Source organism: Penicillium odoratum, assembly GCF_028828045.1.
Source record: "Penicillium odoratum strain IBT 22623 chromosome Unknown utg000005l_segment0_segment0, whole genome shotgun sequence".
NCBI classification, from domain to species: domain Eukaryota; kingdom Fungi; phylum Ascomycota; class Eurotiomycetes; order Eurotiales; family Aspergillaceae; genus Penicillium; species Penicillium odoratum.
The window spans coordinates 1,794,305-1,807,866 of NW_026643147.1; the positions used below are offsets into that span (position 1 = coordinate 1,794,305).

The 13,562-nt window shown below is 47.2% G+C and overlaps 6 protein-coding genes across 6 annotated transcripts; 5 read left to right on the plus strand and 1 right to left on the minus strand.

The window, feature by feature from the left end:
- Positions 1 to 1,825: 1,825 nt before the first annotated feature.
- On the plus strand, positions 1,826 to 2,707 carry N7520_006226 (GNAT family N-acetyltransferase; the record flags this gene model as incomplete). The annotated part of the gene is made up of 3 exons (XM_057140160.1): positions 1,826 to 1,939; positions 2,045 to 2,614; positions 2,669 to 2,707. The coding sequence occupies 3 exons, from the start codon at positions 1,826 to 1,828 to the stop codon at positions 2,705 to 2,707; spliced, it is 723 nt and encodes a 240-aa protein (XP_056994166.1).
- Positions 2,708 to 5,234: 2,527 nt separating this feature from the next.
- Positions 5,235 to 5,791, plus strand: N7520_006227 (GFA family protein; the record flags this gene model as incomplete). The annotated part of the gene is made up of 3 exons (XM_057140161.1): positions 5,235 to 5,300; positions 5,364 to 5,526; positions 5,592 to 5,791. 3 exons carry the CDS (start codon positions 5,235 to 5,237, stop codon positions 5,789 to 5,791), a joined length of 429 nt encoding a protein of 142 aa, XP_056994167.1.
- Positions 5,792 to 6,555: 764 nt separating this feature from the next.
- Positions 6,556 to 6,904, plus strand: N7520_006228 (uncharacterized protein; the record flags this gene model as incomplete). The annotated part of the gene is made up of 2 exons (XM_057140162.1): positions 6,556 to 6,781; positions 6,831 to 6,904. 2 exons carry the CDS (start codon positions 6,556 to 6,558, stop codon positions 6,902 to 6,904), a joined length of 300 nt encoding a protein of 99 aa, XP_056994168.1.
- Positions 6,905 to 7,717: 813 nt separating this feature from the next.
- On the plus strand, positions 7,718 to 8,617 carry N7520_006229 (putative malic acid transport protein; the record flags this gene model as incomplete). The annotated part of the gene is made up of 2 exons (XM_057140163.1): positions 7,718 to 8,246; positions 8,460 to 8,617. The coding sequence occupies 2 exons, from the start codon at positions 7,718 to 7,720 to the stop codon at positions 8,615 to 8,617; spliced, it is 687 nt and encodes a 228-aa protein (XP_056994169.1).
- A 794-nt stretch (positions 8,618 to 9,411) lies between these two features.
- On the plus strand, positions 9,412 to 10,371 carry N7520_006230 (uncharacterized protein; the record flags this gene model as incomplete). The annotated part of the gene is made up of 2 exons (XM_057140164.1): positions 9,412 to 9,488; positions 9,543 to 10,371. 2 exons carry the CDS (start codon positions 9,412 to 9,414, stop codon positions 10,369 to 10,371), a joined length of 906 nt encoding a protein of 301 aa, XP_056994170.1.
- A 63-nt stretch (positions 10,372 to 10,434) lies between these two features.
- On the minus strand, positions 10,435 to 12,377 carry N7520_006231 (flavin-containing monooxygenase; the record flags this gene model as incomplete). Its single annotated transcript, XM_057140165.1, has 2 exons — positions 10,435 to 11,672; positions 11,735 to 12,377. The coding sequence occupies 2 exons, from the start codon at positions 12,375 to 12,377 to the stop codon at positions 10,435 to 10,437; spliced, it is 1,881 nt and encodes a 626-aa protein (XP_056994171.1).
- Between the last annotated feature and the right edge of the window lie 1,185 nt (positions 12,378 to 13,562).

The following is a 13,562-nucleotide window of genomic DNA, read 5'->3' on the forward strand; positions in this document are numbered from 1 at the left end:
CCTTGCAGTGGCCACTTCATCAATTTTATCATCGCGCCCTTCAATTCCATACTCTGCAGAAGGCCACATCGCGTCTCCTTTTAGGTCTTATCATTCACCATCTTTGGTTACACAAAGAACTGCAAGGTAAACTATAGCTGCCGAGTGAGGATGCGTTTCAGGTGCCGCGATACCCGCTGACATCATCGGGCCTCTTTGAATACCTAATACTTCAACCCTTCTGTTGGCATTATCTCCTTCGAGGAAAATCTCTGCAACTTCGACGACTTCCATATCCAGGGATCGCCTTGCAAACAGTATCCCCTTACAGATGAATGGTAGTGGATTCTCAGGATGTGCCCAACAGTTCGTACCACGACTTGAATGTTCTTGGTGGTATTGGTATCATTAGGAAAGGAACATGTTCACCATATCATATGTTATTTGGTTACTATCCTTGGGAAATAAGACATTTTATGGATCTTTTCAGATCAATTTTACCAAGACTCACTGATAGATTAATAGAGTTCCTAGCCCACGTGTTGCTTGAACCCGTCCACAAACGTCATAATCATGTGGATTCTCTCGCAGTTTCAACGGCTAAGAGTTCATAATGGATCCGAACACTAAACATTCGGCTGAGCGTTTCATAATACAGACCTAATGATTATAATGCGTCAAGAAGCAACTATTGCCCTACGATCTCTCCATACACCCCGCGCTAATAACCCTACATCGGGCCGAGACCGCGTGACGGAAATACTGAGGTCATACGCCGTTACCAGAATCTCCTTGCGTAGGGCAATGGCCAAGGCACTCACCGTATTTGATCACCAGGCTGATTTTCACGGATGAGGCTGCTGGGCAATGGGTCTGAGCGTGATCCGGCAGATGCCGATTGTCCGTGGCATTTTATTATCCTGGATTCAGCGATCTGATTATGCCCATTTTGCAAGTAAAATTGAGAATGAGCAATGGGTGTTTCCGATTGAAACCAGAAACTCATTCTCAGGCTCCATTATTAGAGCCACCTGCATGGCGATCGCCGTCCGAAAATCCGAGTTATCAAAAAGCATCTTTAATGTCTGGACGATAAGACCGATATGATGACCCGCTTGTTCCGTCCAAGCGGCCAATACGCATCGATTCCCGCGACAACCTGCCGAATCGTGCGTAGCCTCCCCACATCGCTCAATGCCAATAACCTTGGACGCAACAGGTCCCCGCAATTTTCACAAAGAAGGGTTATCAACATTCACAAGAATGGAGTAGAAATCTGATCATCCCTGTCGGTGCATGTATACTAACTCGATCTGGTGTCTGGTGCTTACGATCCAAATCAAGAGTGGACCACGATGAGCATTCAAAAGAATGAGCAGTGTAACAATGTGTGGCCCGTAAATAGCCGGATGGAGCTGCCCAATCAGGTTAGTGAAGCGCGAGGTGCGCGCTACAGATAAGGAGGTTTGAAAGACAAGTGGATCGTAATGGGCACAGCTATATGAATCTCCTCCTTCTCCTCAAAGCTGACTTTCAGACACGACTTCACTTTTGATTTACAAACCAGAGCCTTTTTTTTACTCTTACGCCCTTGGCACCGCATATAGGTCTTCATTTTATCTCCTCCTTACCTTACTTTTCACATCTTTTGGTGACTACACCTCTTCAACTCTCCTTAGATGGCGGTTCTCTCGTTCTATCCACTACTACTCCACTCGCACGTTTATACCATATCGCTGTCCCAGCCCACTCGCAGATCCAGTAGACCCAGTACGCGGATATCTAAACCCATACTGTGAGCACGTCGACAACTGATTTGCGAGATCGTAGTGGCAAGGCAAAAACCATGTCAATCGAGATCGTCCCGCTGGCCGAGGCCGATATCGCGGGTGTCGTAGACTGTGTGCAGAAAACCTTCGCAGATGACCCTTTTTTCCGGTGGGCCTTTGATGCAAACAAGGTACGAGCTACCTTCCCCAAAGCGACAGCGATGGAAACAGAAAATTGCCCAACAATCAAGTTTCAGGTTTTGGAGAAAGCAACAAAGTAACCAATGCTTTAATAGTTCAAAGTTGAACGAAATGCAGCCTCGATGGCGGCACACCTACGATTCAGCCTCAACTGCGGCTATCCGGTCTTCGTCGCAAAAGTGGGTCGCGCAGCAAATGAATACAAAACCGACCACGAAATCAGACTAGTGCCAGGCACCATTGTTGGCTTTAGCTGGTGGAGTCCCCCTGAAGCATCCGCCATGCCCCAGACATGGTCTGTCTGGGCCCAAGAATGGCTCCTCTCCTTCCGACAGCTCGCGTTCAATATCCGCTTTGCCGGCCGTGGCGGTCTACAAGTTCGCCGATACTGGCTTTGGAAGAAGGCCCAGAAGGAAACACAGGACGACATCTGGACTGACCCCCGTGGTTACTACTATTGCAGTCTGCTGGGTGTCAGCTCACAGGTTCGCGGTATGGGGGTTGGAAGACGGCTTATGGAGACCATCTTGCAAAGGGCAGATGAAGAGGGTATCTCTTGCTATCTAGAAAGCTCAAAGGGGTATCCCAATATTGCCATATATGAGAAGATGGGATTTCAGGTCAGCAAGGAGATCATGTGTGATGATGGCGGGGATGTTTGCAAGGTACGTTGTTCATGGAATCAGACTTCTTTTGGTGACTGACTAGAGCTGCTTCAGCTGTATGGCATGACTCGCAAACCCAAGACCAAGGCCTAATGACGAGTTACGAACTAATCTGGATACATTTGATTTCAGCGTGAGGACGGGAAATTGACCATATAGCATGGGAATTGCGATCGTATTAACTAACTTCAGTCTTTTAATTGTCTCGAATATTCGAATAGTCGTCACTAAATTGAAATTTGACATCTTGATTCATTCTGACCACCTGGCCAAATCTCGTTCAACTAGATTGAGCAGCCAGAAGTACAATTTACCTGTTTGCGTTGAAATATTTCTAAATCGACTGATCGAAATGTACATCTCCTTGCCAAGATCCAATGATCAATGCTGCTTGACGGCCACTAAAGGGCAGTTGCGACACAAGCTTTTGTAGATTTTAGAGGGGAGGGGACTCAGAATTGATGGCAGACTTGTTCGCAATTTGAATTTGCAAGGATATCTAGTAAGATTATCAATCTAGATCACTCAAGTGCTGAACCGCCAACCGGCGCTTAAAACCAACTCATAAGACGTCTACTACCAACCGATTTTAACACTTATGTCGGTGATAGAAATATTTTGTGCCTTCTGCATGCATAATGCATATTTTCACATTTTCTATATGAACTATCAAACCACACACTGCCAAGAGCTTCTTCTATCTCCAACAACACCTCACCGGCGCCAAAATTTCTCCAAATTTCTCTGGTATAAACCAGACATAATGCCAAATCAAACAAGCAGTCGTTCTTGGACTTGGTCAGGCTATTAAATTCAGGTGCGTAATCCCGAAATGGGGAATTGCGCCCCCAAATCCCCGCCCCGCCTGGATTTCCCATGGCGCCATGGTTTTAACTGCAAAGACATGGTTTTACCTAGAACAGCATGATTTTCTCGACGAAGCTGTGAGCCATTTCAACATAAAAGGCCCTCTTTCCCCATTCTTTGGATTCATGCCAGAGCTGCAGTGTCTTTCATCCTTTCGATTTGAATTACTTTCTTCTAATTCTTGTTTCAGAAGGGGCCTTTACCTGAAAAAACCTCGCCCTACACCCATCTCTCTCTATTTCTCAACACATATGCCTTTGAAACATCAGCATCGTGGCTTTACACCCATAACAAGTCTATTCATAGAAAGCGATCCACCACAACGCTTTACGTCGATCTATATCCCACCATCACACCCTGCCTCTCCAAATTCTCCAATATTGGTTTGCTCTATGAAAAGCCCGAAAGAGGTTCTTCCTCCGCCCTGTCGTGAGAGAATTTAGCCTTAACCAAATGCATAAGGAAATTGTAAGTACAAGTGGTGATCCCGGCTAAATCCCTCACATCGATGATACGAACAGAAAACATGACTTCTGCCTACCCAAATCTCATTGGCTGCTTTCAGAAATTGACCACAAAATCATGGTGCTAATGGTAAGACCCTTTGGCAATTTAAAATATTGTGTTCCACCAAAATAAATCATATACATCCAGCTCAATTGACAAAATCAAATCGCGATCCCCTGAAGTGCACCTATTCCACGATCGTTGGCGGTGACTTTGCCAGTACGTGAGTCAGTCCATAACCATCCACAGCCGATGGACCCGGATCTTTCATCAATCGCATATAAACCAAACTCTCAAAAGAAGTCTGCTATGATGGAATCCTTGAAAGATGACCCTTGCAGTTAGTTATTCTGAGTTATAGTACCAGTTTTGAAGCTGATATTCCTTTCCCTTCCAGACTTCCCGCTGTCGAGTCTCCGGAGTACTACCTACTGTTGAACGTTTGAGACTTCACAGCCATTTCCATCGCCACCGGCTCTGGATCACGGTAGATCAACTCCTTTTCTTTGATTCGCGCCTCGTTCTTCGGGGCTGACTAGATATATCGAATTTATTCAATGCGTATCGGTCGCTCACGTCACTGAAATCGTGCTCGAATACGGACCATGGGGTTATGGGATATAACTAAGGCCCGGCGTGGGTATGCCGCATGGAGGCTGAATGATCGATGCCGGGGCTGGTTGGACTTTCTTTCTCTTTTGCTGCTTCATTTTCCTTTATGGTGATGTGTAATTTTCCTTTCATTTATTGGATTTTTTGAGTTGGTTATTTCTGTCCCTGATCCTGGGTTTTTCTTTCCTTTCTCCTGTTGTGTGCCTTTCATGTTTTTTCCCTTTTCTGATCCAGCTGCCTCGGTTCTGTCAATGCGATCCACTGAAGGGTCGGATATGGCTGCCTTCCACTTCGAGTCATGGGTATCTCTGGAATCTACACCAAAGTGATGCATTGTATGACTCAAAGCTGCTGGGCGTCGCAAGTATACGCCTACACGTCTTTGAACCGCTCGGGGCCCCACTTCAGGCAGCCATCAATTCTCGTGCAGCCAATCAGAACCAGATATGGAGACAAGCGTTGACTAGTGACCGGGAAACACCACATCCAGATTTCAATCCGAATCCTATGTCAACGCTGTATTGTTGGGCCCAACCATAACATGCTTAGTCATATATGAGTCAAGCTATAAGTAGCTCAAAGTAGCTAAATCGTGATGCTTTTCCTACAAATATCTACTACTCTATTTATCAAAATGCATGTCGGAGGCTGTTTCTGCGGAAATGTTCGAGTCGAATTGAATGGCGACCCTATCAACTGGGTTAGTATAACCATGTAATTCATTCTCCCTTTGCTGAACTGATCCAAATTGACTGTCGAATAGGGATTATGTCATTGTCTCGACTGTCGGAAGCTTACGGGAGGAGCCTATAGCTACAGTTTGATCGTCAAAACCACAAAACTAGCCATTTCTGGAAATCCGAAAGAAGTGCCGAAAACAGCGGATAGTGGGAATTTTGTTAATAACTATTTCTGTCCTGACTGTGGTATGTCTTCCAACTTTTGAATGCTGGACTTTCTAAGGTTTGACCGCATCTGACAAGAGGCATAGGTACCCCGCTTTTTGGCCACAGGATCAACGCCGACGGATCTCGTGCCGAGATCACAGTTGTCCGGGCAGGAATATTTGACGACATCCGACTTTTAGACCAATCGAAGCCCGGGGTGGAATTATATTCTGAGAGTCGATTGAAATGGTTGTGTGCCGTTGAGGGGGCTATTCAAGTTAGCGGCATGATGCCCTTGCAATAACCTAACGAGCGCGCTTAATATGGAAACATTGAAGCGGAAGGATCGGATGTCTATAAAAATTGATGTAAAGCTACCCTATAGAAGTTCTTGTGAAAAATTACATAACACTGAAAGACGCGTAGGTGGTGGATGAGGAAACGTGGTTGGCATTGGTTGCTATTTTCGGGACCAAGAATCTCAACTTTTCTTTCTTTCTTTAAATGCATTCAAACCAGTTATTCTGGAAAATTCCTGGACTTTTGGAATATTGAACTGTTAGATCATCCGTCAAGATCCGCAGTGGCTGTTCAGATTGAGAGAGTGAGAAAACGAGATCGAATCAAAGTGATTGTTCTTCGGTCCACAATTCCCCCGTGAAGTAAAAACGAGGATCAACCAATCGCATTAGTTGTGGAGTCAGACATTGTAAAAGCATACATTGATCGGAATTGCGAATATGAGCCATCGCCCCAGAGCTGGCGTAAGCCTTTTATGTCGCATATCCCTGCTTCAATTCATTGGAATTTTCTTTCTTTCACCTCCATCACCACACAGTCGACTATTTGTTCCCCTTCATCACCCACAGATTCGATATTGATCCACGCTCTAGTTCCCTCCGATCGGATCTCCACCCCACTATGCACTGACGAACACCCAACGCCCGATCGACTATACAGAACAGAACACCAGCCCATTCCCAGTCGCAATAAAAATCGACACGTTTCTCAGCTCCCCGGAAATATCAACAACAGCTCGTTCACAGTCTACCCACCCACATTCTCACCATGGCCCTCACTCAAGCCGCTATTATCGTTATCGTCCTAGTCGGCTGTCTAGCCATCACCGCCCTGGGGGCTTCCATCTTCCGCCGCTACAACCCACTCGGTGATTCTCCACTATCCACCGATGCGTCTCACCAACAAAGCATATACATGCGCTCAGTACGAATGAGAAATTATGGCCACCTTAAGCGGGAGTCATTGGGTGCTGCAAGAGATCTGGAGTCGCGATGTAGGTTACTTTATCAAATTTCTTTATCGATTGCAGCTAACCGATTCAGATACCTCGGAGGAAGCATCGGGTTACTACCCTCAATATGCGCAGGACCCACACAGTCCGACGAATCCCGCATGATAAAACGCAAACAACAACGAGATATGATCACCATGATGTATACTTTAAGGGAGTTTGGACTGGTCAAACTCAGGCGTTGGAATATGGGAAATGATGATTTTTAGGGACCGAATCAACTCGCAATCGGGTGGGTTCTGTGAGGAGCCGAGACAAAATGATGGAATGATATTCACTCGGCTCACGGATCAAAGCATGAGTCTTTCTCTGATTTTAGATTTTGAGCATTCATTTGATTTGCATACTCTTTGTTGCTCAAATATGTCTACGGAAGTCCCCACTCATGGGCGCGCCTCTTGCAATTTGCATGAATGTTATTAACCTTTCATTTGATATCTTTATCACAGAAATGTACTAGGTCCGGATCAGCTCTCTACCATACTACATTCCGCAGTATACAGTTCCTAGGTTCAATACGAATTAACGTCAAAAAGACGATGAAATTGAAATCCAGGATAGGGTGAAGATTATTTATTCTCCACTAACCGTTGGCAGATCATATAAATGAGATGTCAAGCCATGTGACCCTATTGCAACCTCCGGAAAGACCCATTTCTCTAGCTCTATGGGATTCCATATCGCAATGATTATTGTATCCGAATCGTCTGCGTCATTATAGCCTGGCTGGACTATCAATTCGACAGTCTTCAGACTCTAGCCAAAATTGTGTGGATCTACAGCATTGCGCTTCTCAGCGTATGTCTGCTGTTATATCTTTTTCGCGCATTTCTCTATCCAAAGCATGTCTGCAATGAACTGCGCACCAACCTCATAGAGACGTCCTGCCTTTTCTCTGTTCCCATCGCCCAGACATCCATGCTCGAATTGGCCGCACTGCAGTATGATGATCGCGCTGATCTCACCATCTACATCCTGGCTCTCGATATCCCACATTTTGAACTCAAAATCCAAGCACCAGGCGTCCAGAGCCTGCCTCTCGCCATGTTTCTTCCCTCCGCTGCCATGATAACATATGCTGCCGGTGGGGGAGTGATCTGCCGCAAGACTCACATCAGTCCACGCATTAAAGTTCCCACCATAATTGTCGCATATCTCGAACTCGGCGATGGACTCTCCGTTGCCGCGGAATTCGCCGTCTTGGTCATGTTCCAGCACTTCAACCAGGTCCAGTTGACAGCAGACAAAATCTTCCAAGACATGATCCTCTGTGGGACATTCGGGCAAGGCGCATTTTCCCTGCAAGAAATCGGTGAGGCAGTACTCGGAAGCTTCGGCACCTACCACCGAGGTCAGTCTCTCCCCGCAAAAGCAGGCGATACGATTGTTTTTACGAGTCAGTTCCTCGGGCTTTTGACCTGGGGATACGCCGTATTCGCTATCATTAGTATATATCATACACTCGGACCTCAGCCACGCGGGGCCCGAATACCCCCTTTCAGTTTGGCGGCGTGGTCAGTCATATTCCCCTAGTATGCCGATCAAACATCCTTTCGATCAGATTCTATTTATAGAATGATACTAACATGCGGTCCCAGGGACTGACTCTTCACCAATGGCGCTGTCAAATTTGGGAAGATCATGGATTCACCAGCCTTAGGGATTGTTTCCACCGCTCTTCTGCTTATCCAGTTAGTGATGTGGGTTGTCAATCAAGCCTTGACCGTTCAGGAAATTGTCACCGGTCGGAATTTTGGTCTCGAGCACGGGTGGGGGAAAAAAAGACCGGACTCGTTCAATGGGGATAAAGATGCCTGATGAGCCAAGACAAACCAGCGAGTATGGCTTTCCCGTTGCTGTTTTGCTAGGAATTGCAGCCTTAAACGCGTATAAGTCAGCAGTTTCATTGGGTGAATCCGTTTGGGGCTGCATCGCGCGACGCCAAGCACAGCTCCACATTTGTTCAGGAAGACGAATACGCCGGGGTCGGTCCAAGACCCTAGCGTTCTACGCTAGTAGGTTTCAAAGGCACAAACAAAGAATGACCGGGCTAAGAGCTAGCTTTTTAGCGGGATCGTTATTAGCATGGCTGACCCAGGCGTCCTGATCCCACATGTATCTCAATTCGGTCGTATACTGGTCACCTAAGCTGAGGAAACCCTAGCAATCCAGTTGAACATGCAGTACCAACGGGTTTCCGTATTATCTGGCAAATGCCTCAAGGGGAAATATTAGCGTATCCAGTCGGAAGCGGAGTCCCCGAAAGAAAAACATCCGTCCCTCCGAACGGACGGTACGGTGAGGAGGTTCCGGCCCTGGATAGAGCTGAATTCCATGATCCGGTGGAATTGTGGATAAGAAGGGTTGATTTCTTGACGAATAAAAAGGAGGGAAAATTAGAGAAAATTTTCAATTTCTTCTAATGCTTACCTGATCTGATCAAGCCCCCACATGGTTCGTGCGCAGGGCAGGATACGAGTACGGCGCCGAGGCTAATGTTGGACTGGAAGTCCAGACATATTTATTGAGTAAAATGTCTTCGAATGTGAAAATAACTTGTCTTTTCTCAAGCTTCCTTTCATCTTCTCTTTACACTTCAGATCACATTGATCATGATCTTCAATATGCAGGAACCGCTTATGAGCACCAGCTCTGTAGTCTATGATAGTGACACGGCAAGCGAAGAACGGTATGAATACGCCCCGCTATAACAATTTTCTCTTCATTCTCTAAACTCATTCAGACCTTCATCACAATGCACAAGAACCAAGATTCACGCAAAATTCCAAGTAGCCCGTCCGCCCCCAAAATCATCACTCCGCCTCGCCCCAAAGCTACTCCTGCAGATCCAACAAATTGCAGCAAATCACCGTCCAGTCCCAGTTCTGGAAATATGGCAACCTCCTTTCTGCAAATCAAAGCTCACGCGGGAATTTGCTCAACGACCGAAGTTAAGATCTGGTGATATCTACGCTACCAGCAATGAACCATATATGATGCGTGCCAATTCAAGTCGGGCACAATCGACCATTTCTGCCTCGCAGGACGAGGACAACTGTGTCCCGCATAGAGATATTGTTGCGGCGCTGTGTCAATCGGCTGGTGAGACGCCATCATCGTCTATTCACTTTCGCGAGGCTCGGTCTACCTGGCAGGGTAGTGCGGGTGTTGCGGGATTGGAGAAGACGCCATGTTACCGATTTACCATTAAAAATGATGAGGATGCGAAACAGGAATCCGAAACTCCCGGACGGATGATCTTGCAATGGGAGAAACGGACTTCATCGGCCAAAAGCGAGCCTGATTCAGAGCAGTTTGTCCTGTTCTTGATTGATCGGACAGCGCGGCGAAAGAGCCGTCTGGCAACTATGACACGCAGCGGATTGGAGATTCTTGTGCGCAAGAGTTCTGTCATGGAGCACTTGCAAATATGCATGGATTTAACAAATCCTCTACAAACTACGAGCGGTGCCAGTGCGCATGAAGCATTGGAAGCGTGGTTATATACGGAGGTCCTCACGCTGGGCGTGTGGGTTGCCCAACAAGAGGGATGGCATGGACTAGCTTCATAAGTCCGACTGGATGGATTTCACGAATAACGATACCAATAGACTTGATTAACGACTACCTTTGCACTAGTACGTAGCGATGTTCTCCTCCAGGGCCTTGATCTGAAGCGCCAAAAGACGCGAATAATATCTGCACAGAGCCAAGTTTCCACCCATAAACCAGAATCCGGGGTGCCCGCTACGCTGCCAGATTGTCCGAAATTCACCCTCCGCATTCAGCCCCCAAACATCGCCAACGCGATCGGCGACCTCATCACCAAAGATAAGACGTGCCTGCGTTCTCATATTCTGGTATCCAGTCGCAAAAACAATCTCATCAGCTTCCAGTTCCGATCCATCTGCAAACCGGATCCCATGAGGCAGAATCTCGCTGATCTCTTGTCCCTGCTTCACCTTCACCTTGCCATCAACAATCAGCTGGCTTCCTCCGACATCAATGTAGTAACCACCCCCGCGCTGGAAGTACTTCATCATAAGCCCCGCCTCCATCGGGCCACGATCAACCTCGAATCCTGCCTTCGCCAGTCCTTCAAGCGTTTTCGCATCATTCTGGTTCATCACCTTTGTGACCTTCGTCTGCTGTAGCTTGAACAGCTCAAGTGGAATACCCATTAAATACGTGTCCGCATCCTCGGTAAGAGGACCCGCCTCCTCATAAAGACCCTTGAGACCAATCTCAGTAATGGAGTTCGACGACACCACACAGGTTGAACTCCGCTGCACCATGGTAACCTCATATCCCTTCTCATAGTAATCCTGAGCAATATCATGGCCAGAATTACACGATCCAACTACAACGGCCTTCTTCCCATTAGACCCGTCTTTTGCGCCCAAGAATTCGGAACTGTGACATATCCGATCGCCCTGGAAAGTCTCCATGCCCATGAAGGTAGGCATGTTCTTCTTCCCAGAATGTCCGGTAGCCTGAATGACATGGCGTGGGTGGAATTCACGTGTCTCGCTCGAGCCATCTGCTTTCGTACGCTGCAAGACGACGGTCCATTGCTTCTTGGTTTCGTCCCAGGATGAGGATTTCAGATCCGTGCGAACCCAGACATTGAGCTCGAGTAACTTGACATAGGACTCGAAGAACTCGGCCAGTTTATCCTTTGGTGTGAAGACAGGCCAGTTGGATGGAAAGGAGAGGTATGGCAAATGGTCATACCACACTGGGTCGTGGAGGACTAATTGATGATACCGATGACGCCAGCTATCTCCGATTCGGTCTTCTCGGTCAATTACCAGGGTATCCACGTTGAGCATCTTCAGACGTGCGGCTGCAGTAAGTCCTCCTTGACCGGCACCTAATCACATGTCAGCTTGACCGACCCAATGCCTCGAAATGTTATTATAGTAGTATACATACCAACAATCAAGACAGCGGGGTCTTTCTCTTCGAAATCTTCGTTCGCTGTGCGTCTATCCTGCCAGTTCTTTCGACCCTGTTGTGCCCCATGCTGCACTCCAACAGGTCTGCGGCCATTAACCACTTCCTCGTGGCTAGTTATCTCGGCAAGGGTAGTGAAGACAGTGAAAATCTTCCACTCCTCACCCTGCTGCGCCAGCCGCACAATACCCCTCCCATTGCCGAACCCAGTTGTAATCTTTGCAAAAAATTCAATCCCATTAACCTCGCCAAAGGCATCAATGGGACCATTATGCGGTGCCGTAAAAGGCGATGAATAGTCAATATCAAACTTGATCGCTGAAGCAGATTTAGTGACAAACTTGGAAAGAGCCTCGGCTCCCTTCAGCGTCCGGAACTCCCATGAAAGGCAGAGATGATCGCGCCAGTAGCTGTTGTCGATGAACAACGACGCCAATGCCCCGCTTTCTCTCGCTTCAATGGCAAGGTTGAGTTTCCCAATTAGACCGCGGGCGATATCAGCTGGGTTCTCGGGTGTGGTTGCACTCGTCTGCGGCAGAATACCGAGAGGAATATCGCAAGAGCCCGGCTCCACTCTGTAGCGGGAGGGAAGGCGCTGAGTCTCCATGTCGATGACGGTCATATTTGGATCGTATGGTGAGAGGTGAATTATCAGGATTTAGGCAAAAGGTAGAGGGAAAGTCTCAGAAGCAGAATGATGAACGTCTCCGCCCGTATTTATTCATGCCCGAAGAACCCCGCAGTGGTGCTGCTGGGCTGGTGCATACACTTCACAGACCCAGTGTAACACGTCGAAACTTGCCGAATCTTACCTTTGGCCTTAACTGTCAATCAGAGTAATAAAACTTGCAGCTGAAATTGATGAACTCAAGGCTAGCAAGGTAAGAATAGCTGAGCAACGTCGATATAGAATGATTAGCTTTTGGAAGCGGAAGGGTCCATTGCCCCGCTGGAACCAACAATGCGGAAAGAGCGACATCACCAAAAGCGGGGCAATCGGCGATCATCCCGAGATTCTGCTTTTTTGACTTACTTGGTCAATCAAATTCAAAAACTATCGATGGGACATCTTCTTGACAAAAGACCAATAGTGATAATGCGGCACCGAAAGTCGGATGTTTTAATTGGACTCATTGTATGCCCACGAATTTGCCGATTATAAATTGAACAGGGAGGATATGGAAGCCTGAGGGTGCATCTGACGAGCGCTATATTTGAGGCTAGGCTGACCAATATAGTAGATCTTGATTTATATAGCCTTGAATAACCCTTCCACATATGAACTAGCATCATTGGTCTAGTGGTAGAATTCGTCGTTGCCATCGACGAGGCCCGTGTTCGATTCACGGATGATGCATTTCTTTTTGTCGTTTTTGGTCGTGTTTGTGTTGGTGTTACTTGTCCCGGTCTACCCGAAAACTACGGATACGGAGTAAGTTGATCAGTTACCCTGTTTTGTCTATTTTTATCTCACCCCTTAATCCCGGAAATTACATTGGACCAATATTAAGCTATTGGAAACTATCAGCGGTTAAGTGCAGTTTATTTCGTGCCTACTGTTCTAGACCGACATGCTGGCCAGGAACATCCGCTCAAGTTCCGCGAATCGGCGTCGTCAGCCCATGGAGATGGAGACACGCGTTACTGGAGCCACTTGACTCGCTTTTTGGTCATCTTGGCAAGGCCAACAAGAAAATGTGCCACCAGGCTATAATACGCCTAGACTTCCGCCAATCTGCAGCTCGCGGGGAAGTCTCTCTCCTTATCTGTCTCTGGGCTCCTGTAATCAACATTGGACCCCTAAAAA